Source organism: Falco punctatus (assembly GCF_963210335.1).
Source record: "Falco punctatus genome assembly, chromosome: 3".
NCBI lineage: Eukaryota > Metazoa > Chordata > Aves > Falconiformes > Falconidae > Falco > Falco punctatus.
Genome location: NC_137582.1, coordinates 90,941,771 through 90,965,865, shown reverse-complemented (window position 1 = coordinate 90,965,865; position 24,095 = coordinate 90,941,771). Strand labels below are relative to the sequence as shown.

General features: G+C 44.2%; 2 protein-coding genes across 2 annotated transcripts in view; both read right to left on the bottom strand.

Annotated features, from left to right (window-relative positions):
- Positions 1 to 753: 753 nt before the first annotated feature.
- Positions 754 to 16,768, bottom strand: LOC308059883 (leukocyte elastase inhibitor-like). The gene is made up of 7 exons (XM_080377850.1): positions 12,557 to 16,768; positions 10,807 to 10,920; positions 10,336 to 10,467; positions 9,342 to 9,459; positions 7,789 to 7,931; positions 6,146 to 6,316; positions 754 to 6,022 (listed from the first exon to the last, which is right to left on the bottom strand). Exons 1-7 carry the CDS (start codon positions 12,725 to 12,727, stop codon positions 5,618 to 5,620), a joined length of 1,254 nt encoding a protein of 417 aa, XP_080233976.1. The 5' UTR covers positions 12,728 to 16,768; the 3' UTR covers positions 754 to 5,617.
- The window catches only part of SERPINB5 (serpin family B member 5), a 33,649-nt gene continuing 26,317 nt past the window's right edge, over positions 16,764 to 24,095 (bottom strand). Inside the window, exon 6 of the mRNA XM_080377851.1 lies at positions 16,764 to 23,669. Coding sequence (XP_080233977.1) covers positions 23,277 to 23,669 — 393 coding nt within the window. The 3' untranslated portion in view covers positions 16,764 to 23,276. The remainder of the gene's footprint in view (positions 23,670 to 24,095) is intronic.

Here is a 24,095-nt window from a genome sequence, read left to right as displayed (position 1 = left end):
GCAGGAAAAGGGCAAGAGGACATAAAGTAAAGGCACCACCAGCCCCACTTAGGAGACTTCAGTATGGTGAGCACTGCTGGTCATGTGCAGGGAACAGCATTGAGCTGGAGCAACTCCTTTATTCAGAATGCTGCCCCTTGCTCCGTCAAGGCTGACCATGGATTTTTGCCATGACACCAGAGTTAGACACTGCGATGGGAGCACTTTCAGATTAAGTGTGCAGCTCTGTATATCTGCTGCTGTACTCCAGCTATGGATGTGGTTTCCTAATCCCTAGGTCTAGCCCACATGTTCCAACAGAACCACATGGGGAGCTTGAAACATTGATGGTTCTGGCTTGAAACGCGTGAGGAGCTCATGAGGCTTTTTGTTGAGCTCCACGGTCATCATCAGTCTGCACCTCTGGATGGCTTGCACAAAACAACAAGCAAAAAAGGCAACAAGGTGGAGTTGCTGCTGTGTAGGGGCACAGGAGATACACCAAAGGCCCCTGGATATGTCTTCCAGGATCCTTCATATTCATCATCATTTATGAACAAGAAAATGGGTACCACGCTGCCAAAGCACTTACTCATCTTTTGACCTCAGATGCTGATCTGCTTCACAAGCAGCATTCAGCTTCTTCACAGTGCTTCCCCCTGGTGTCTTGGGGCTGGTTGTGGGCTGAGTGCTGCATTTATTTCAGACCAACAGGCACCGTGCTCGGCACTGCTCCGGGCAGAATACTGTATTTCTCACAGAAGACCAGCAGCTAAGCCCCCATATAGATAACACATGATGGGTGCATTAACATAATCTGAAAATATGATCTAGGTGACTTCCTAGGTTTCATAATTGAAACTCTGGATTGAGAAAGCCTTTCCCCTCAGTGGTTGCCCTTCTACCATTTAGTAAAAGAATTTCTCACCTGGCAGGCTGAGGGCTGTGGAAAAGGCAGGACTGGTCGTCACTGGCCTGTGTTTGGGACTGGTTTGTGCTGACAGATTGCAGGGAGAGAAGTGACATACAGCAAAGCAGGCTGTGGTGGCAGTCTTTTGGAAAAGGGGTTGTCAAGGGTTTGAGCAGAGGCAGAGCTGTGGCTGGTGCTGCAAGGCTGCAGGCTGCAATGAGTGCTGTGCCAAAAGCTAGCTGCCTCACGAGCTGTTGCACAAGAAAAGAAGAAACCCATCAGGATATGCAATAGAGGTCCTTCAGCAGTGTTTTTCCAGTGTGTTTAAAACTGCCAGTAAATGTACGGAAAAGCTGGACCCTGTCTCCAAACTGTAGCAGTCAAGTGAGGGAGTAATGCAAAACAATCCAAGAGCTGTGTAGGTGGCAATGCTCTTAGACAAAAGCCGTGACACACCATCTCCTAAGTAAGAACATAGACCTTCGTGCCTGAGGATTCAGATGGAAAAGCTGCACAGCAGCACCCTCTGAAGAGCTGAAAGGAAACTCACAACTGAAGTACTTTATTCACTATTTTCTTTTCCAGGTAGGTATTAATCAAGTGAGGGAAAATTCATGCTATCAGAAAGATACAGACTGAAATACTTCTATATCATTATTGTTAGGATAGTCGCCCACATACATATGTTTTTTTCTGTGTTACTGGATTAAAACAAGAATATCCTGGGAGCAGAGACTGGAAACCAGAATACATCTACAATACAGTTATTGAACTGCAAAATTATCAGTCCTTGTGTTTTCATCTTGTGTCATTAAGCTGCATTCATTAGCCTAAGGTCTTCAAAAGGAAGGTGGGCATTTTTCCCACCCAGCCTGTGCTAAAACTTAGTGCCTGATAGTGCTTGGTACATTCTCCTGGGAGACACGTGTTTGAATTACAGTGAGGGTGTGGGATACACTGAAGAGTCCTGAGGCACTTCACAAAATCACGGAATGGTCAGTGTTGGAAGGGACCTCTAGAGATCATATAGTCCAGCCCCCTGCTAAAGCAGGTTCACCCAGAGCAGGTTGCACAAAATCCCATCCAGGCGGGTTTGGAATGTCTCCAGAGCAGGAGACCCCACAGGCTCTCTGGGCAGCCTGTGCCAGTGCTGTCACTCTCAAGGTACAGAAGTTTTTCCTTACATTTAGAATGAACTTCTTGTGTTTCCGTTTGCGCCCATTGCCCCTTGCCCTGTCGCTGGGCACCACTGAAAGGAGCCCGGCCCCGGCCTCTGGGCACTCGCCCTTGAGGTATTTGCAGACATTGATAAGGTCCCCTCTCAGGCTTCTCTTCTCCAGGCTGAACAGGCCCAGCTCTCCCAGCCTTTCCTCACCAGGGAGGTGCTCCAGCCCCCTCACCATCGCCGTGGCCCTCCGCTGGCCCCTCTCCAGCAGTTCCCAGTCTCCCCTGAACTGGGGAGCCCAGCACTGGACCCAGCGCTCCAGGTGCGGCCTCAGCAGGGCCGAGCAGAGGGGCAGGATCACCTCCCTCGACCTGCTGGCCACGCTCCTCCTCACGCACCCCAGGGTCCCGTGGGCCTTCTTGGCCACCAGGGCACACTGCTGGCCCACGGGCAACTGGCTGCCCACCAGCACTGCCAGGTCCTTCCCCGCAGAGCTGCCTCCCAGCCCTCAGCCCCAGCCCGTGCTGGTGCGCGGGGCTGTCCCTCCCCAGGGCAGGACCCTGCGCTGGCCTTTGCTGAGCCCCATGAGGTCCCTCTCCGCCAGCTCTCCGGCCTGCCCAGGCCTCGCTGAATGGCAGCGCAGCCTTCGGGTGGATCAGCCGCTCCTCCCAGCTCTGTATCGTCAGCGACTTGCTGAGGGCGCTTCTGCCCCTTCCTCCAGGTCACTGATGAGTCAGTTGGACAGGACTGGACCCAGCAGGGACCCCTGCGGAACACCGCGAGCTGCAGGCCTCCAGCCAGGCTCTGTGCTTGGCCTGCAGCTTGGAGAAGAAAGCTGAAACACTTTGCAAGCCAAACGCACCATGCCAAATTTCAGAGGAGCAGCAGACTTGTGTAAATTTCTACTGCCACCACTTGTCTTGCATGGAGAGGAAACCACATGCAAATTTAGTTCAGACTGAACACAGACATTAGAAGTGATACTATGAAAGTGAAACTTGCAACAGTGATCATGTATTTAAAGCCAGTCTCAAGTCATAAGCACTGAACTTCAACTTATAGCTTAAAAGCTATATATTTTGCCAATAACCATTACTGTAATCACAGCTGAGTTTCTCCCACTTCCAGTTCCAGATGAGAGTAGGAAAACAAGACAACTCCTACACAGTTCAATAAGTATAACAAGGGACATTAAAGTCAGGGGAAACTGAGATTTTAAAATGTATATGTATGTTTTGGGTCTAAGACACAACACCTAATAACTCCTCCAGTTTTTACCGACTCAGATATTTTGAGATACGGGATACAACGTGGTTACTATAAACTAGTTTGAGCTGCTGCAAATCAATAATTGATCTGAGCTCAGTGGAGTTAGCCAAATCCAGCTAACTGACGTACAAGACAGAACCATAGAATGGGGTTTGGGTTGGAAGGGACCTTTAAATAACACCTAGTCCAACCCCGGGGGCTCAGGCCAGAGCAGTAAACACATCCGAACCTTGCCATTTGCAAAGGGGGTGCCTGCTGCCTTGGCAAGCTGCAAGGTATGGGAGGAAGGAGGCATTGTACCTTGTTTGCAAGGATGGGATTAGTGGAGAGAGGCACTGCCTTCAGTAGAGTTTGAGCCAAATGTTAAAAAAATGTGAACAAACCTGTTGCACAGACATTTGGTCTTTTCCTTCATGACATCAGTCTCCTTTTCATAGTTCATGAGACTGTGGCAGTAGTAAAACTGCTGCTGTTGTGCACACCAGAAACAGCCCAGATACATCTCCTATGCCACACAGGGATCACCACATGCCTCCACAGCTCCCATGCTCTGGCAGCACAGGAACGGCCCCGCTTAGCTGGTGTTAAACCGAGACTTGTACTGCAAACCTCCTCCTCTGTTTCTTTCACTTTCAGAACTAAGCTCCTGAATTCTTCACTGATAGCAAGCGCAGATCCATCCCCCTGCTAAACCACAGTGTGGTTGGAAACTCCTGATTTAGCTCAAGGGTGCTGAAAAATATGCTGGGGGTTGGGGACTGTGTACTCATTTCTGAGAAAAGACAGGAATAAAGGGAAGTTCTTTTTCCCCTGTGGCATTTGGCACTTCATCACAGGAATCCCTGTCTCTGCATTTTCGGAAACATTGTTGATTTTTGAGGTTGCAGCACTCAGAACTTCCCTGGGGAATGTTGACACTGTATGATGACAGCTTTAGGTAACAAAAACATCATCTAATAGGCAAACTGGGCTGCCAGCCTCCAGAAGGAAAACTTGGACACAGCCTGGAGAACGACTGCTGCAGCCATACTGCACCTTCACATTAGACAGTCAAGAGTAGTTTGTTTATTTGACTTTTATTGCCCTGCTCCTGCCTGTTCTTGTTCAGTTATCATTCACTCTTATTTCCTAGACTTTCTTGTCCAAAGGGCCCCAGGTAACTTATGGTGCATAAGCTGTGGTGATCATGAATGAGGGTGCTTTATACTCAATTATATGGCAAAAAGCTAATGCATATTTTCCTTTTCATGGGTCATAAAACAGGTTGCAAACATTAATTTGTTGAATCTCATGCAGAATCCCTCTGAGGAAGACATTGCTTATATCAAACCAGCAAATTAGCAGTCATCTCTTCCTATCAGTCAGCGGCAAGTTTTATTTTTCCCCCACAGACTAAAAACTTTCCCAGGTTATGTTTAACTGTGATTTCCACTGCCCTTTACAAAACCTTTCTTCATTTCTTAGAGCATGGAGAGAGCCCTGTCTTCCAGATCTGCATCTCAGATTGTTAAAGTTCACCAGACAACAGCATGTGAGAAAGTAAACACATTTCTTGGAACTTCATGGCTACCATTTTCCACATCAGTAATTTCAATGGGGTGCTTTAACCATTTTTCTCCTATTCTTTGAGAATCAAGTAAGTTGATCTATCCCCATATAAGAGGCAGCCTTCTTTACTACGTAAATAATTAACCATCTTTAGAAATGTTTGGTTTTGTATCTTGTTCCTGCAGACACTGTGCATGCGAGATTCTCTTCAGAATGATTTGAGAACTTAGGGGGCGCATATGGGAGGTTGCCCAGGGAGGTGGTGGAGTCTCCATCCTTAGAGATAACCAAAAAACATGTGGACATGGTCCTGAGTAACTGGCTGTAGATGGTCCTCTTTGAGCAGGGGAGGGTGGAACAGAAGACCTCCAGAGAGGTCCCTTCTAACCTCAACTCCATCGTCACCATCATTAATATGCAGGAATGCATATGGATGCAGGAATACAGGAACATATGTGGGCTTTGAGAAAATAAAATGTTACTTGTATGCAGCGAGGTTAAGGCAAAATTTACTCCTATTCTGGATTCAGATCAATATTTGCAAATCAAAGAGCCTAGTGGCAGAGCATCCACTTGATGGGTTCTAAGCTAAACTGGTCGCAGTGATTACTTTGAAATACAAACTAGCTGTCAAAGGATTAAGAATGCATTGGGGAAAAATACAATTTCTGATTTTCATCCAGGTGTTTCTCACAATGTTAGAAAACATCCCTTTTTAAAAATTTTTTTGTTTAATTTTTAAGATTTTAAGGTGAGCAGAGTTTGCCAAAGAAAAGAATGGTATTAGTGGGATTGTGTCTAATAAAGAATAAGAAAGGGTGGTCAGCCATAAACACCTCTGTGAGAGGAAGGGACCTCCTCACAATGACAGCTCCTGTACCAGCTGCTGCTGTGGTGCCTTCCTCATTGACTTCCACATACGTCTTATGGACAACGTTTGACAGCACCAGGGATTTTGCAAACGACATTGCAGAAAGATCAGCTTTTGATTCAGTGAAGATGTCAGTCATCCCCATCTCTTGTAATACCTCATTGAGGTTAAAGGTGCCTTCAAGCTTGAATCGGGGGAGGTATACCTCCACTGTTGTCTCAAACATGTGCTCGGAAGCCGCCCACAGCATTAAATTTTCATAGGTCATTGTGCTTTCAATCTAGAAGATGGGGGGGAAAAAGAGCTTTAAAATAGGTAGGCAGCTTTGAAAAGTTTAGATCTCTACCCACCTTAATTCAGACAACCAGCTTTCAGCCATAGTCCCTGGTATATACTGCCTTACCTGCTTCAGCCCACTGGTAGATCCATCAGCCATGTCACCTGGCAGCAGGATGATCATGCTCAGTGACTTCTGAGCATAAGGGAGCTCAAGGACCTGAGCACCAATCTCCTCAATGTAGCCAAATTTAAATGTGCCTTTCTGATACATCATCTGCACACTTTTTTTCTCATTCTATTTAAAAGAAAATTATACGGTCACTTAAGCAATACAGTTCTTAACATTTAGACTTATTATAGGTGTAATATCAGTAGTCACGGCACGGTTTCAGCAGTAACTGTTGTGAAGCTAGACATTTTTCTTTATTTTGTTGCATCTACAGCAACAGTGACTGACAAAACATCAGCTTTGCCATGCATTAAAAAGGGTGATAATTCTTTGGGGGGGGGGGGGGGGGGACGACACCTAACCCAATAAATACTTTCCCTGTAGTCGATCAGATAGTGAAACTGCTTAATAGTATTGCACTTCCAAACAGACTGATGCTAGTTTGATTTGCAGGTCCTAACTTAGACTGGGATAAAGAAATAGCACTGCAAGAATCAAGCTGTCATTTATCAGACTAATTTTTTAGACAGGAAGCAATAAATAGGTTAAGAGCAAAATCATAGCCTTTCTTAGGCATCCAGTTCTAGGTCTTGTTGTCTTGCCTTTTTTGTGATGGCATTGTCTGGAAGCTTTATGAAGGCTCAAGTCTCCTTTTACAGTTAGCTAACATTGATATATGAGGAACACTCACAAGAGACTTTTTCTCATACAAAGCACTGCTACTTAAGGTCAGACCTAAATCTGCTGCAGGTTTTTTTTGTTATGGATGAGAACTGATAGATTATTAAACCAACATACGGAAAGAAGACAAAACTGAATTAAATGAAAATAAATGGTTTTTATTGTCTTTTTTTGATAATATCTGTTAGACTTAAAGGGCACACACAATACTTGGAGGAATGTGCTTGTTAAAGCACTAACTTTGCAACCACACTGACAATACCTTAGCTAAACAATGAAGGCTTAGGTGATATCCCTATAGCAGCTAAAAGGGCTAAAAAATAAAAATATATTTAAAATAAACTTTCAAACGTTGCAGACACTAGAAATAAATGAAAATATCCTATAAGAATGTCTCCTTTTTCAAATTGCAACTGTATTTTTGTAGTTTGTTACTATCTGGCCTAGTTTGTTTGGTCTGTTTTAATCTCTCATATGAGTAGCTAATATTAAAATGTATGAAATGTATAAACACCAGAATGACCCCTTGGAGTCTACATGAAATGGGATGTTCAGATTTGCTTCTGTCACAACTACCTGTAATGACCACTATGTTCAAAAGTGCAAATCAGGACTAGCACTTTTGTTTTGCCAGGCACTACTCCTCTGAGTTGTTAGAACTTCTGACTCTTGCATATTTTTTCAGTAAAGATTACACTTTCCCTTTTTTTTTTTTTTTTTTTTTTTTTAGCCTTCTGCCATCTCTACTCCCTTCTGCCATCTCTACTCAACAAAAGAGGCAGCTTAAGCACCCAGCACACCCACATCTTGCTCACAGGGCAGCTGAGCCCTGGACATTGTGCTTCTATGTTATGTTTGCTGCAATGCTCACAGTATCTAGGGTAAATAATGTTAAGGTTCACAGGATGCAGGTGTACCTGATTCAGTTTAAAATCTTTCTGTACTGTTTTTTGTTCCTCAAACTTGTATTCCCAGGATGCTTTGAAGAAGATTGCATTCACTAGCACCAGCAATGCATGTGCATCGATCACACCAGGAGCAAAGAGTTCCTTGATTTTACCTAAAGGAAATTTTGGAATACACAAGTATTTGTTAGTTGTCATTAAGACTCTGGACTGAGATTCAATTAGTTGTCTGTGGACTTAGTTTTGGAGAAATTTAGAAATCTAGTTCTTGGCTTATTCAAAGGACAGGGACAATATATGGAAATAAATGGTAGATTACTCTGCACTGTTACCACCCATGGAGCACAGGAGAGAGTGGGAGTCACCAAATTAGCCAGCTGTCGCTGTCAGGTGACATTAACCATGGGGAAGGAGGTAGCACCATGAGTCACATATTTTGATTTATATGAGGGCATCTTTCCCTTTGCACCAAGCGCAGCAGTTAACCAGCTGTGGAGCTTTTGACTGTTTACACAGAAGCTGAAGTAGAGTTAGCAGGTCCACAGTCTTCATATGAGCACCCAGAGCAACAATGGCCCCTAACACTGCACAAGGTGGCTCTAGAACCTTCAGCCCTCTTACTGGGAGCCAGCTGGGGTTAACAGCTCTTTCCCACACCAGTCACAGGCTGCTCTGCCAGTAGAAGGACAGGTTTGATCAGGGGATGAGCAAATGAGAAATTACAGAAGCCTTCAGATCCATTTGCCTGTCCCCCAGTAATTTCTGGTTTCTGTTCAGCCAGAAGATTTAGAAACTTTTCATCCTGTTGCTACTGTGGTTCTGGCAAAACTAAAGGAAAATGGCATCTATCATGTTTGGTCTAATCAGCAAGAGCCGATGGCCCGTGCTAGCCTGTCAAAGGTAAGAGCTGGTTGATTGTCGCTTGTGATAGTGACTCTCACTGGTGGTCACATCTCTTGTCTTCGTGGGCATTGCTCTACATATAACCAGGTCCTCAGTCATCCTTCTCCCTGCCTCCACCAGGCTGTTCCCAGTCTCACCATGAAGCTCACAGCTTCCACCCCCTGCTGTTCTGTATATGCATTTGGGGCTGTTTGCAGAAGCAATTTGTCTGGTGAAGTCTTATAGGTATTATTGCAATTATGCCAGGCATAAGGGTGTGAATACAAAAGTATTTGACAACAAACACACCTTTAATTCAGAAATAATTTAGCTGGTAACGGACTCTAATATTTCAAGACTGAATGGGAAGAAAAACTGTCTTCAAACAGCATAAGACTGAACACCCAGAAACGTGAACAAGTCTTTACTTTTCATACCGAGGAATTTCTGTTGTTGAAGCAGTGTAAGAAAGATGTGATAGTGTTGCAGCACAATCAAACTAGTAGACTGCAACAAGGCTTTACCGTTGGTCAGATTCTGTCTGTGCTGTATCTCCTTCCTCCAGAGGTCAGACTTGTTGCAGTCTACTAGTTTGATTGTGCTGCAACAATTGGTGCCCCGTGTGAGGCTGAGCTGGACTCAGACTACATGATAGCATGGCTGTGTTTTTTGCTTTGTTTTACCTTGTGTCTCACTTTCAACCCAAGCATTAATTTTTATTCTGGCAGCATCCACAGCACCATGAAAGTCCACCGTTTGCAGCATTGCTCCATACAGTTCCTTAGTGCACATTAGAAATTTCTGTAAAGCAAAATAAAGATTATGAATTGGTCAAATCCTTTAAAATTCACTTTTGAAAGAAAGCAATGATTCAGAACTATTTTAGAAATGGTGAAGGACTTGTTGACTTCATAAAGCAAAATTTAATTTTCATTTCATAGCTGTTTCATACATAATGTATGAAATTTCATTTTGTAGATGTTTCAGCAACTATCTGAAGTTTGTTCAGAGAATTTTTGAAGAAGATTATTCTATTGCATAGGCAAAAAAAAAGTAAATAAGTAAAAAGAAAGCCAGAAAAAGTCTTCCCATGGAGAACTGCGTGCCTGAGGTCCAGATAAGAATAAAAAATTAGAGAAGATGCAAGGTGTGTTGTTCATTTCTTAAGTATCACTCAACAGCAATCATTGATAGAAAAGCCAAGATGTGACTAGCAAGTTATCCATACTAGGTAGTTTAGATACCACTTTGTCATTCAGTAAGAAAGGAGTAAGAAGTTCAGTGCAGCAGCCCGATGCATGACACTGTGTAACATCTCAGGTGCTCAGCCCTCTCCAAGCTTACTGCTGCCCCAGCTGTGCCACCTGCAAGCCCAGGAGCGAGTAGCTGACAGCTTGAATAACCATTTTTTGGCTGTAGTCGTGCCTCTAGCTAAGTGCAGACATATGCCAAACCCAAACAGACTCTTGCTTCGTCTTTGCTCTACAGCCATTGATATCCACAGTGTGTTTTGTTTTAAACAAAAGAACTTAAAGCTGACACTCTTGCCTCTTTCCCACAAGCCCCAAGAAGCACATCAGGTATTCCAAAATAAACGTGAGGGGGACAACAGCGAGGCTCACAGTGACAGGGAAGCTTGAGGTCAGGGCCACAGCTGTCAGCAGACAGGTAACTTACGTGCTGGAGTTCAAATCCTTGTTGTATAAAGAGATTGTTGGCCAGGGTTAAAACATATCTTTCACCAAGGTTTTGTAGTTGTAAACGCAGTGCCTGGAATGCTTTATGGTCAAGGTCCCCATCCTTGTTACACTGGGAATATTACAAACACAACAATTATAATTCCCCCACATAGCTTCGGTTGTTAATTTGCATCCTAATTAGATTACACTCTAGGGCTAACTCCTGCTGTATTGATTTTTAAATCAGCTAGTCTAAGCTTTGTAGCCTGATCCTCCTTCAGATGAGATCACTGAAGGCTTTGGTATTGACTTCATGGAAGACTTAGCCCTTAGTAAAATACATCAGGCATTTCCCAGCAGTGAGGCAGGCTGCCTGTGACCGTGACTCCCTGCGGTGGCAGGCTCCAGGGCTTTACACCCAGTGACCTGCCGTGGAGTCAGGATGGGGCTGCGGTGCACAGGGACACACCTGGGAGAGGGAAGGCTGTCCCTCCTGGCTTCGCTCTGGCTCCATCTCTGGGGCTGCGCTCTCAAGATCAGACCCAAGGCTCATTCTTCCTGCAGCTTTCCTGACATGGAGCACCTGCAGTCGAAGATGACAAATTAGGGCAATTGTAACTGGAACGTTTTCCTTATTTAAAAGATTTGTTATGCTATTCTGGATAAATGGTGTAGATTTATGAAAGATATTTTCTCAGCTTCAGTCAGTCTGAAATGACAGACTTGAAATTGTTCATTATTTGTGTTCAAATTCACATTTCTGTGTTAGCAAACCAAAAAGAACTTGCACTTAATCCCTCAAAATGGTACTCTCCACTACCTCAAAATATTTACATTTTATTTATATTGTTACTGCTACAGTTACCTTAAATTTCAAAATAAAAAGCTGTCTCAGGCAAAGACAGAAAAATAGCTTGCTTTAAAAACATCAAAACCAGCTTTTTGCAATCATTTTTAATCTTTGCATCAGCTTAGGAAATATATTAAAACCACAGTGCTCTTAATGGAAACCAGTCCTTGTTTCTAATGTACAAATATTTAACTGAAAAATTTCCAGCTTCTTCTCCATTATAATGTTGCATCATACATAGACTTATTTTTTTATTATTATTGAGGATACTGGATCTCCATTGCTTTCCTAAAAATAAGCAAGAATCCCTGAGCATTTTGTTAATGTGGCAAGGTTATGGTACCCAGGGGGCTGTCGGGGTGGCCTCTGTACGAAGAGGTTGGGGGCTGCCCCCATGTCAAAGAGAACTGGTTACAGCCAGCTCTAAAATAAGTCAAGTCTGTTTTGTCACGACAGTGATCGGTGAGTGATGTCCCAGTCCTTATCTCAGCCCACAAGCTTTTTCCATCTTATTTTCTCTCCCTCTCCTTGTTGAAGAGGGGGAGCGACAGAGTGGCTGGGTGAGCTCCTGACAAGCCAAGGCCAACCTACCATGCCCTGGAAACCTCATGGGGAGGGTAAGTCCACCTTGGTTGTGGGTGACCCAGCAGTCAGACTGTGCACACAGCAGCGTTAGGATACGATGGATGAAGATCTACTGGTACAAAGCCAGCTACTGACAAGAACCTCTGCCTCAGGATTCTTGGTCTTTTGCCACTCATGGGCACAAACAAGGAAGGAGAAGAAAAACTGCAGAAAGCAGAACTTATACTGCAGGGTGTAAAGGTGCAGTGATCAGAGATGTGGCCTTCTTCACCTCCTCCCTGCCCACCTGGGTCCCTATGAGCTCTGCAGGTGAGAGACATTTTGACTCTTGAATGTCGTAAGGGATAAGTGAGTTAATGCTTCCAGACATCCAGCTGCAAGCACTTCAGGTTTCTGCAACTCTCCCCGCTGCTACCCGGACTCACACTTTCAGGATTCTCACAGCAACCTTGAGAGGAACCATCTGCCCGTAATTTTGAACCGAAGTCTGGTATTCTGGCAACAGGCTGGGGGAAAGCCAGAGCGTCCCACTGTGGTGTATTGCCTCCTCTCATTCAGCTCTTGGTCCGTGCTCCTGAGTCTGCGTGGGGGCACACACACGAGCAGATAGCAAGGATCATAAAAGCACCAAGCACTACTGTGAAGGCAGCACCTGTGCTTCTATTTGTGCTTGTTTCTTATGAGACCCTTGCACACGTGTTGTGCTAGGATGCCTGGTGTTTCCGTTAAGGGAACAGCAAGCAATGTGGAAGCGTCTTAGCGTGTTTCATTAATAATTACTTACCTTTTCTATCTGAGCAGCAGTGTTGTTTTTTGCACCTAGACAGACCAGGGCCAGCGCAACAGAGATGCTCATTGGAGAGAAGACTATGTTTGTGTCCTCTGCATTTCTGTTGAGCTTATTGTAGAGGTCAAGGCAAAACTCAGTAACTGGTCTAGAAATGGATCCCATCATGAACTGGCTGCTGACTGGGAGTACAAAAGAAAGAAGAAATTTAATGCAGCTTGTTGCCTAGCTAGACCACACTGTGAAGCATCTGTCTGCCCTGAGATTGTCCCATAGCTGGTTTCTAAATTATAGATGTTTTCTAAATTCTGAGAGTTTGAAACAGCCAACCTTGCACACAACTGTCAGTTCACACTATGTAGCAGGTGCAAGGACACAGTGTCTGGAAAAGGGACCCACACTCACAACATATGTGAATTCATCAGAAAGGACCACTTCTCTGTCTTATCCCATGATGTATCTTATTTTAGACCATGGTATTGAAATCAGTCAGCTGTGGAGTAACACCTTCCTTCTCCAAACTAGTTTGATCTATACAGTTATATCAACTCTTTCCTCTCGTAATAACATAGGATTAGTAACAGAAACTTAGTGACAGAAATGATGCCTGCATATAACCAGGTCTGGTAACCAGAGCTGTGGTATGAGGGTTTCAAGCAAAAGGTTCATAAAAATAATCACTATTAATGAAATGTTTTCATATATGAAAAAAGGTCATTAACAGCTATGGAGAGTGACATACATTCGGAAACATGAATAGTTTGAAATACGCTTTTTCACTCCTCATAATTTTTTCCAGGAGCCACAGATTCAGGCAGGATATACAATTAAAATTTCCAAACAAAACGATAGCTCAACAGCCCTGAAAAGAAGTCTGTAAATTCCTGCTCAATGATACGACAAGACCCGTATCACTTTTTTCTGTTGTACTAAAAATGTTACGGTCTGATACCTTTCCCATGTGTCATTTAAATTAAATCCACTTGGTTAAGAGCAAATTGAGACCAAGTTCCAGCTTGGTCCTTGCAAGCAGGTGTCTATCTGAAAAAAAGGGATTTAGAAACTCCTTTCCTGTCCCTTAAGAGAAGTATCGTAAAGCTGTTGTGTGGATACCAGTTGGATCACATGAGCTTTTCTAGAATCATTATACCCCAAAATACCCACACCACTTTCAGCATAAAATTGTATTTTCAGCAGCACACCCGAAAAAATGTGTGGAAAGCAAAGCATAAATTCCTGACTGCTTGCAGACGGAGAGATGAGTAGCTGTGGCCTGTGTTCCAGAAAGATGCTTTGTTTTGGGGGAAATACACAGCCACAGTACAGAGAGAAGGGAGAGGAGGCCCCTGTGTCTCCTGCGGCACAGACCTGGCTGGCTTTGGCTTTCAGCCTGCACTGGGACAAGTGTGGGCCAGGTCCATAGCGAGCTGCCAGAGCTCCCCTCCACCGAAAACGGGTGAGTGCAGAGCTGGGCTGTTGTCCTCACAGCCTGCAGAAGGCCACGGCGCAGCAGGTGCTCCTCAGCCCTGTGCTGCCCAGCTGCTGCAGCCTGCAAGCTAAGTTATGTGAGGAACTCCAGCCTGGGCCACCAGAAGGCTAAGGATGTGAAGATGCTGGTGCAAAGCTGAACTTGAGGATCTTTCATCAGCAGGTGATGATGTACAGCCTGGCCTGGGCTGTTGGTGTCCAGCAGGCCCTTTGAGTGGGGTCTAGAGCATTCTTGGGAAGGGGCTACCTGGTGCTCCATCCCCTTCCAGCCAGTGCTCTCCTGCCACCCTGCTCTCCTACTGAGGGAAGAGCTCCAAATGAGCTCTTCTACCACAGCCACAGTCCCCACCCTCACAGACAGCCCGCCCTTCACAGAGTTTTCTTCACTCAAAGAGCTACTCAAAATGTCTTGTGTTGTCCTCAAGATGCAGAGTGTGTGCTACCTCTCGCCCAGCCATGAGCTAGACATGAACTCTGCATGAGAAGCCAGAGCTCAAGCACCAGAAGTTACCAGGGCATTGGGAGTTGATGTGGCTCAGCAGAGAGGTAGCATTTGTCTGCACAAGCCACCTTAGCCCACAGCGAGTGCTGAGGCAATGGGAATGAACTCAGCCCACAAGAAAACAGACTCAGCCTAAGACAGATTGCTGCAAGTGGCTTGGAAGAGCTGGAAAGTCAAGTTGCTGAATATATGAAGGTGCCACGTGTGACAAAAGCAAATGCTTCTTGCCTTTCAACTAGCTTGAAAAGCTCAGCAATAATCAATGCTTCATCATGTTTCTGATGGGGAAGAACCTGTGATGCTGAAAGAAAAAGTTCATATACGTTTGACACCGGGACATTTGTTTTACCCTGAAGTCCAGAAGTACGTCACATAAAAACCCACTAGAAATGGGCAAAAGAGAGGAGAAACACCCAAAAGGTTCTCTCAACAAACAAATTAAAGATGGATTATACCTCATTAGTTATGAAAACTGCTGTTTGTGTCTTTGTATGAAACATGGTTTTCATTTTCCTTTTAATAACACAATCATCTTACCACAAGAAAAAGACATTGCACTAAATAATCATTTCTCTTTTCTTCCACCTTTATTGCCTACTACCCAGAACCTTCTGAAAACAAAACGCAGCGCTTCTTTAACGCTGATGTTTGTATTGCTCTACTTCTACACATCTTGAAGGATCTGAAATGGAGCTGTAAAATTGTTCACAGCAAATGTAGGTCATGAGGCATATTGTAGGTGCGCCCAAACCTCATAACAAGTCAAGGAGAAAAAACAGAGTTAATAAACTTCCTCAGCAGGAAGGAGGCATCTCCACCCCACCCTGCAGGGAGAGGAGAGACTGCCAAGCCAAGTGGAGGGACAGCCCAGGAGCTGAGAACAGGTTTTAAAAGCAAGTACCTGGTGTACCAAGGTGGTGACTCCTTTAGAAAAAGCTGCAGGCTGTCCTCAGGCAGATGTCCAGCTGCAAACACTACAGCCAACTCCATGGTTTTGTGAGTGGGAACTACTTAGAGAGCTGCCCTGGAGACCGAAAGCAAGGGAGGGGAGGTGTGGGCTGGCGGAGGAACTTTCTTACTGCAGAATGAAAGGATTTAGTGAAGTTTGTTAATCTAAATTGGGGCAGGCATGAGTGTATGAATGATTCCACACCATAAAGCCACATGTCTAATCCATGTAATCATTCAGTCAGTGAGAGTTTTGGAGTTACTGCGAGGACAGTGGAGCCTGAAGAACACCTACATGGTGGACAACCAATGGTAACATTACTTTTAAAAATCTTGGATGGTAAGGAGAGAAGACGTAAGATCAAAAGAAGTATTACAGGAAGATCATAGCTGCTGCTCTACACCAGCTGAAGTACCTGCACTGAATATTAGCAACAGTGGGGAGACAGTAAGCAGGGTTGGGGCTTTACAGCTGATGAAGCAAAATGCTTTGCATGATGGTTCAATAGCTTTTAACATAGTCCGTCAGATGGAAATTGCTGGAGCTGTTACATGTGAGCAAGAAGCTACCCAGGAGTATAGCTTCCTTCAAAAGAAAACACTATATACCAGACACCTTGTAAAGATGATAAACTTATTCCATGGCTGTGTGAAAGGACAAACACTTCTATAACTATTCATGATGTGTTCTCTCTTTACAATTTGTTTTCAGCTAAGGGTAGATGAAACCAAAACAAAAACTCTCAAAGAATAAAAAGCTGTGCTCAAAGCTATCATAATTAATAGGTGTATTAGATTATATTATGCAGTTAACAGGAGGAGACGGTAAATAAGGTGGGAAGTCTAAGAGAGCTGTAGCTTTGGTTTTGAGGTTATTCTGTATTTAATACAAGGTTACCAAGAAGGAACCTGTTTTCCCTGATGCCACGTGATAATTCCCATCGCATGTTTTACTTCTCCAGTCTGCCTCCCATTAAGGTGATTTAATACACACTCATGGTGCTTTAATACACACTCATTTCTCATACACAAAGGAAGACAGAATTCTCATAAATTACATCTGTCTATCCTAGAAAAGGAGCACATGTGTTGTGGTTTAACCCCAGCTGGCAACTAAGTACCATGTAGCTGCTCACTTACTCTCCCTCCCTGGTGGGATGGGGAGAAGAATCAGAAAAAAGGTAAACCCCATGGGTTGAGGTAAGAGCACTTTAATAATTGAAACAAAGTGAAATGTAATACTACTAACAATAGTAGTAGTAGTAGTAGTAGTAGTAGTAGTAGTAGTAGTAGTAGTAGTAATGAAAAGGGAGATAACAAAAAGTGAAAGAGAAAAAAAGTGCAAGGAAAAAAAACCCCACATGTGATGCACAGTACAGTTGCTCATCACCCGCTGACCGACGCCCAGCCAGTCCCCAAGCAGCAATCGCCAGGGCCTGGCCAACTCCCCCCAGTTTATATACTCAGCATGATGTTCTATGATACGGAATATCCCTTTGGCTAGTTTGAGTCAGCTGTCCCGGCTGTCCCCCCTCCCAATTCCTTATGCCCCTCCAGCCTTCCCTCTGGCATAGCATGAGAAGCTGAAAAGTCTTTGACTTAATATAAAGATCACTTAGCAACACCTGAAACCATCAGTGTGTTACCAACATTATTCCCATACCAAATCCAAAACACAGCATTGTACCAGTTACTGGGAAGAAAACTAACCCTATCCCAGCCAAAACCAGGACAACATGCCAGATAGTACTGTCTCCTCACATAAAAAGTCTGATTAGTAGAAGTGACTTTCTTATTTTTCATGACCGTTCATACAGAAAGACGTTTCCAAGTGTTTCTGCACTGATTTGAGTGAAAGGGACAAATAGCACATGAAGAAAATGAAATTTCCCACAACACAGAAATTCTAATCATCCTTAAGTGACACAAAATATTTCCAAGGTAACACACGTTAAATTAAAAACCAATACCTTTCAGTACAAAGTAATTTTTCAAAGGAAATGTTAACCAAGTTCATTTTCCAAACAACTTAGGCTCTCAGGCTGCTACTTTGATGCCAGGAAGGGCTTTTTCTGACTGCTTTTATTATTTTGCCTTAGTACCTCCAGTATCTTTTCTACCTTTTTCTAGACCAATTATTCCTGCATAAATAGACATGGACGTACACTGGTCTGTCATGAGCTGTACTGTGGCAAGTTATTTGCTGTGCCTGTGTGTACTGCACAGGCTTCTCTGCAAGCTTCTAAACACCACTGCCAAACCCAGGAGCTAATATGTTGATAGCGAAGACTAGCATCCCCATTAACAAAACAAAATCTGAATACCACTCCACCCTTCCTATATAGTTGTTGTTTAAGAACATAAACAATCCCCCGGCAGCAGGGATCAGGGTACAGGGGAAACGCCTAAGCACCCAGTCAAAAAACTACATGCCTGCCCTCTTGCCTAGTGAACATGTCAAGGCTTTTTCTTGTGCCATGAAAACCTGAGTAAAGAAGGGAAATTAACTTTTATCTCCCATTCTGTGGGTGAGTTTGCTCAGGTCATCAGCACCATCACTTCATGTGAAGCCCATTTCTACCAGCGTGGGTAGAGGTGCTTGGAAAGAACCTGCCTTTCAGCCCTTCTGGAGATACAGGCAGAAAAGCAGGCACTTTCTGGTATAAGCCACTGAGCTGATCAGTCCTGTGACAATCAGAACTTTCAGGATGGGCAGAGAGATCCTGGGGATATTTCAGATTCCAAAGTCTGTGAAATTTAGGCAAGAATCTTTGGATTCACCATTTTGGACATGTGTTTCTAAATTCCCCATCTACATCCCACTGAAGACCAGCTCCCTTTGTGTAAGCTCTTGAGCCAGCTGAATTTTAGCAGTGTGTTTTGCTGCCTGCCGCCTGTAAAGGTATCTGCCCCTCTATCCCACCTGTAAACATGTGGACTTCTTTGGATCTGAAAAAAAAAAATAATCACAAGTTATTTAAAAAAAAATAAATAATTGCTTACCTTCTTGCCCGAAGAGGTTAAATGAAGAGCACAATAGCTGAGCTCTGGAGCATGTTCTTGTGAATACTGTATTATAAAAATCTTCCACTCCCTTGTGGGAAAGTTCAGCCTCTAACCAATTGTTGATGATAGCAGCATGTTGCAATTTAATGCAAATGCCATCAACATGAAGTTTCCTGCAGAAGACTGGGAAACCTATATCTAGCAATATGCTAATAGTATTTCTCTCAAAGCTGCCCAACAAGTTTGGCAGGCAATATCTGCTGGCAACACCTCCTGCTTGCAATGCCAAGTCACCCTCAGCAGGAAAACTGGGCATTAACCCTGGAGATCCATGGCTGTACTGCTGTGTGTAGTCCCTCTCAAGTCTGATGGGGGCTGGTCTGGACACAGGGGTGTGCAGGGTTCACGGTAGGGTTCAGAGAGTCCTTGTCTGGAGCTGAGCTTGCTTGCCAACATAGAGCAAATGAATGGGAGATGCAGGAGCTTTACGTTGCCTACAGCCATCTCTCTCTCTCAGGCAAGGAGTCAGCTTTGTGCGTATGGAAGCAGCTTAATTAGAGAGGGGAAGAAGTATTTCCTTGAACTGTAACAAGAATCCCCAGCCAGGGGGTATTCTTTTAAATCATTGCAGTTAATAAAAGAAAGCTAGGAGTGGCTGATCATATAGGTTATGTCTCCAGCACAGAGTGAGATGGAGGTAAAGAGATGGGAAGCAAGGAGCTACACCAGCACAGTGTTTGATCTCCCCTAATCAGCACCCCCGAGCTCAGGTACAACACTGGGTTATGGAAATTGGACATGGGTCCAAATTAAGTCCTCTAAGGTTGTATGTGGCTTTGCAACTCTGACAAATTTCTCTTTCTTTCTCACCTCTTCTTTCTTCCTACAAAGCATAAAGCTGGCTCTGGATTCATAGGATATTTGAGGGATCAGACATGGTGAGGGGAGAAAGGAGGAAAGAGGAAGCGGGGCTCCCAGCACCACCTCGCCCTTCCCACACTTCCCTCCTAGCGCTGGGCCACCCTCTCCCTCAGGCACAGCTCCCGCTGGCTCTGCTGTTCCTTGCTCCTCTGCCATGGTCTTACCCCAGTCTCACAGCCTCCGCTGCTCCAGCCAGAAAGAGGGATTTGTAAACAATGCAAGGCACGATGAGAAAATGAGTGTTCCTGTTACCCCTATTCTTCTCCTTGCCTTTTCGCTTCCATTTGCCATTTACTTCTTTGTTTCTGTTTTTCCTTCCTGCACGTTAGTGTAGTGTTCCTTAGTCTTCCTCCTCAGTTCTTTGTCTCTTTATCTGGGTGGTTTGTTTTGTTGTTTTTATTTCTGCACATGGCCTTACCATGTATCTTTTTCTCTTCTGCTTTTATGAGTCCTAGCCTCTTTTTAGTGACAGTCTAAGTATTTTTTAGTACCTTTCAAGACTTTTCTTCTTCCAAACTCTGTGCTTTCTCCCTCCCTCCTATATTAATATTGTTCCTCCTCTGATCTATTTTACTTGTTCAGCACATACAGTCCTTCAGAACTTCCCTGGCATCAGTTTAACTGCTTTGCCTCAGGAAATATCAAATGTATGTGTAAATTCTGTCTTTTCTAGGCCCTTAGGATAGTATATTCAGGGTTCAAAACTGTACTGCTTTTCCAGTAGGGCCAATTGGCTCTACGTAGCATTTTTCAAGTTTCAAAACCAAACTGCTCTTCCCCACAAACAACTTTTTTTACCACAAGACATTAAGATGTATTCCCTTCTCTTCTACAAAATGCTGGGAGCGGGCAGTGGGCAATGACTGTGCAGCTGAGCAGGTGATGAGATGACTAGACACATAACACTGCAGTTTGCAGCTGCCTGCAAAAGCCAGCCACAGCTTGCTTTTTTCCACCAGGGCTGTCACCCGTCACTGGATAGTAATGCTCTTTTGAAAGGTGGGGTGGAGCAGCTTGGTGATCTGAGCAAGTCCTCAGCTATCTTCACTTTCTCCATCGTAACCAACACCTTTCAGCACATAAGCATTCTATACACAAGCTCCCACACACTTTTTCCCATGTCCTCCCATGCAATTTCTTGCCCAAGGCTCAGAGGCCAGCATGGGTGGAACCAAACAATAGACGGTAACAGAGTTTCTCACACCAGCAGGAGCCTTACTGATATTTCTCCCTTACATGCTGCAAGACAGCTAGGTTTCGTACGAGGACTGGTAGAGAGAAGAGGCAGAAGTGAAACATGCACCTGAGATTTGCATGGGCAAGCTATTCTGTTTATAAATGACCAATAAATACATTTGCCTTCCATAAACTAAGACAGCTTCATATCTCTAACATCTGCTTGCCTTGCCTAGGCTGGGATACCTCGGTGTTAGTCAGGGGGTGGAGAAAGATGGGCCCCACCCTGAGGCGGTGTTTCTCTGCTTTCATGGGATAACCCTTCCTGGCCAAGCTATCACAAGGAACTCTCTGAGAAGACATGCTTACATGAATTTGCGTGGATGTGCTAAATGCTCTGATCAGCACTTAGAGTATGACCTCTGTTGAATGAAGTCTGGCTCCTGGACTGGAACGTTTTCAGAACCTGAAAAAGCTGAAAGTGATGTCTGAGCAGGCAGAAAAAAAGGGATGGGGCAATCTGCCAGAGGTTTTCATCAGTCTAGCAGACTAGCACAGATGTAGCAACAAGTGTGATATGGCCTGCTGAACAACTGGAACTACCTGACAAAGAGTCGGTGCCCAAACACAAACAAACTGTACAGACTATAGGCAACTAGTCCCTCTTGCCTATGTATGGACTGCCTATACAGCTGCTTAGTCGGTCGTCAACCCCATGTGCAATGCCCTGACCCACCTCCTACAGAAGAACCAGCAGAAACCACAGTGATGACAGCTCTGGATAACTCTGACCCCAGCCTCTAAAACAGATCAGACAGTGGTGGGGTATATAAAACATTTCTCAGTCGTTCAGCTGTCACTGAGGTTATTGAGCTGGTAAACATTTTTGCAGGTGATTCCTTCTCAGACAGGATGGGCTGAAAATTGCTGTATTTTGCATTCTTCTGACTACTATCCACTATCAGGACACCTGATGTGTATCAGCAAAGACCCCCAGAGGTCTGCAGGGTCTCACTTCCCATTATTTTTGGTGGCAGTTAGTCCCCTCAGTACCTTCAAAGATATGGGCCAACGACTCCAGTTAACCCTGTGGTATTAAACTGCGCTAGAGCCTATTAAAGGTCCACAGAGGGAAGGAAACTGGTAAAACCACTGAATCGTTGTGACTAAAGGCTTCTTTGTGGGTTGGCAAGGTGAAGAATCAAAACGGAACCCCTGTCTCCAAATTCACAATAACCACCGTGCTGTTGCGTTTTAGGGGTTGCATGTTCTTATTTAGAAATCTCTTTCCAGTTTCTTTCAGACCTAAAGCACCAAAAGGAATTCTCAAGTAAAATGCTCATATTTTTTGAGGCTAAATAATTGAATTCTCTGCATATTGTGACCAGCTAGTAACACAGTCCTTATTGGGACCTATCATTATATGATCCAGAAGGACAATCCAGGCACTGATTTAGTTTTTTTATTTTGACTTTGTGGCCTAAGTGAATCTGTTCATTCCCATTCCTATCATTTATTGGAGGTCAAGAGTGAACTCCGACACTGTCAGCGATCACACTAGAGTGAACACACAGGCTGACACTGGAGGTATGCAGACATTTGACACGGGTTTTATAGTGCTTTATTCTGAACAGTAATTAGGTAAACCAGTACTGAACATATGCAGCAGGCAGTCTTCAGATAGAAATGAAATCTGATTACCATGATTTCATATGGAATTTGGAGATGGGTAATTACAATGGCAATTTCACTCAAGTTACAGTCTTTATTTCTTTCTCGTGCCTCAGACATCAAGTAGTTGAGTCTCCTTAGAGCTGAATCCAGAACTAGAAATGGCAGACAATCTGTGCATGAAAAGTGTGGCACTTCCATTATCAATACAACTGTTTGCTATCCTAGAATTGTGTAATGTTCCTTTTCTCAGGATATATACAACAGGGCTCTTCAGTGAACTGGTCCCATCTTCCATATCTGAAAGGCAATGAGTCAAAAAATCCCACGCAAGAGTCCATCATCACCAGTATACAAACTGACATAGCTCACGCTGAAGAGTCTCATAGATATTTTGTCACCATGATTTGCTTCTTGCATCCACAGGTCTCAGTGCAACTGCTGTTTTGCAGATGCAAACTCTGATGCTAGCCTGAATTGTCTAGCTACACTGCAGAACTTGGAGAACTTGGGCATTGGCAGGGTCCGGTAGGGCACCCTGGGCCACCAGAGTGTAGAAGAGGAGGGCTATCACATCACATGTCCACATTTTCCCCTTCTAGGCAGTAGGAATCCACAGAGTGTGGGTCACGAGGGAGAGTGGTTTGGCTAGGGAGCAGGAATGTAGCTTTTCCTCCCAGAACCCTTTCCAGCTTCTGCTCTATGTAAAACAAGCTCTCAGTTCACTTTGTTTTTACCACAGAGAAACAAAATATACTTATTGCTGAGGCTGGGATACTTCTCAGTAAAATACGTGTTCTTCACAGTGGGAATCCTTCAGCTTAAGAGGATGAAACATAAGGAGATAAACTAGTTCTGCTGCATATGTAGAGTACATTGTTTTACCCAGTTGATATATGAACCTGCTAGATTTCCTTTCCAAGGTGATAGTCAGGATGCCAAGCTTTACAGGAACATCCACCACCATAAATGTAAGTGTGCTTTTTCATAATGAATAAGCCCTGCTTAAGGGGAACAGAATCGGCCTGAAAGAATCACGTTGCGAGTTTTGTTGTGCCTAAACACAAATATAAATGGATGGTCAGCTTTAAATTCATCTTTGTGTTGCAGAATCCGATATCCTGGGACTTCTCGGGACTCTCCACCTTGTTCATTTACTTCCAAAGAGACTTTATGGATGATCTTTGACAAAACCACACCTTTTGTGTCACACATCTCCGAGAAATCTGATGCACTCTCATTGAATACATTTGTCATTCCCAGGCTTTCCAGAAGTGGCTTCAGGTCATAATCACCTTCCAAATTAAACTTTGGAAGAAATACATTCACTTTGGTGTTGGCCATCATGCTGGGATTGGTCCACTGTAATAATGTCTCGGGAGTGAGTGCCTTTTCCAGCTGAAGACATAAAGGAACAAAGGAAATTAATGAGCAGTCCAAGGAAAAAGCGGATGGGGGGGAGGGGGGAGACCATTCCTGAACTTCCCACTCCTATCAAGCCCCCCAAAAATAAAGTCCAAAAGGCAACCTTTGCTTTTGAATTCACAGCTGTAGCATTCAGGGTTAACATACTCTCAGTTATATTAATGCAAGTATGATTAATCCATAGGATAGGTCTCTGGAGCAGCTCCACTGCATGTTCATGCTTTGACCATTAGCCCCTTACAAGCTTTCAATACGCAATCGCCTCAACAACCACATGAAGGGACCTGAGAAAGACAGTCCCTACCCCGGTTACACCTGGCCAGCTGGCAGATCCAAACATCTTGATTCCTGACCCTACACCGTAATGAAATCGCTGGTATTTGGGACAGAAAAAGACTC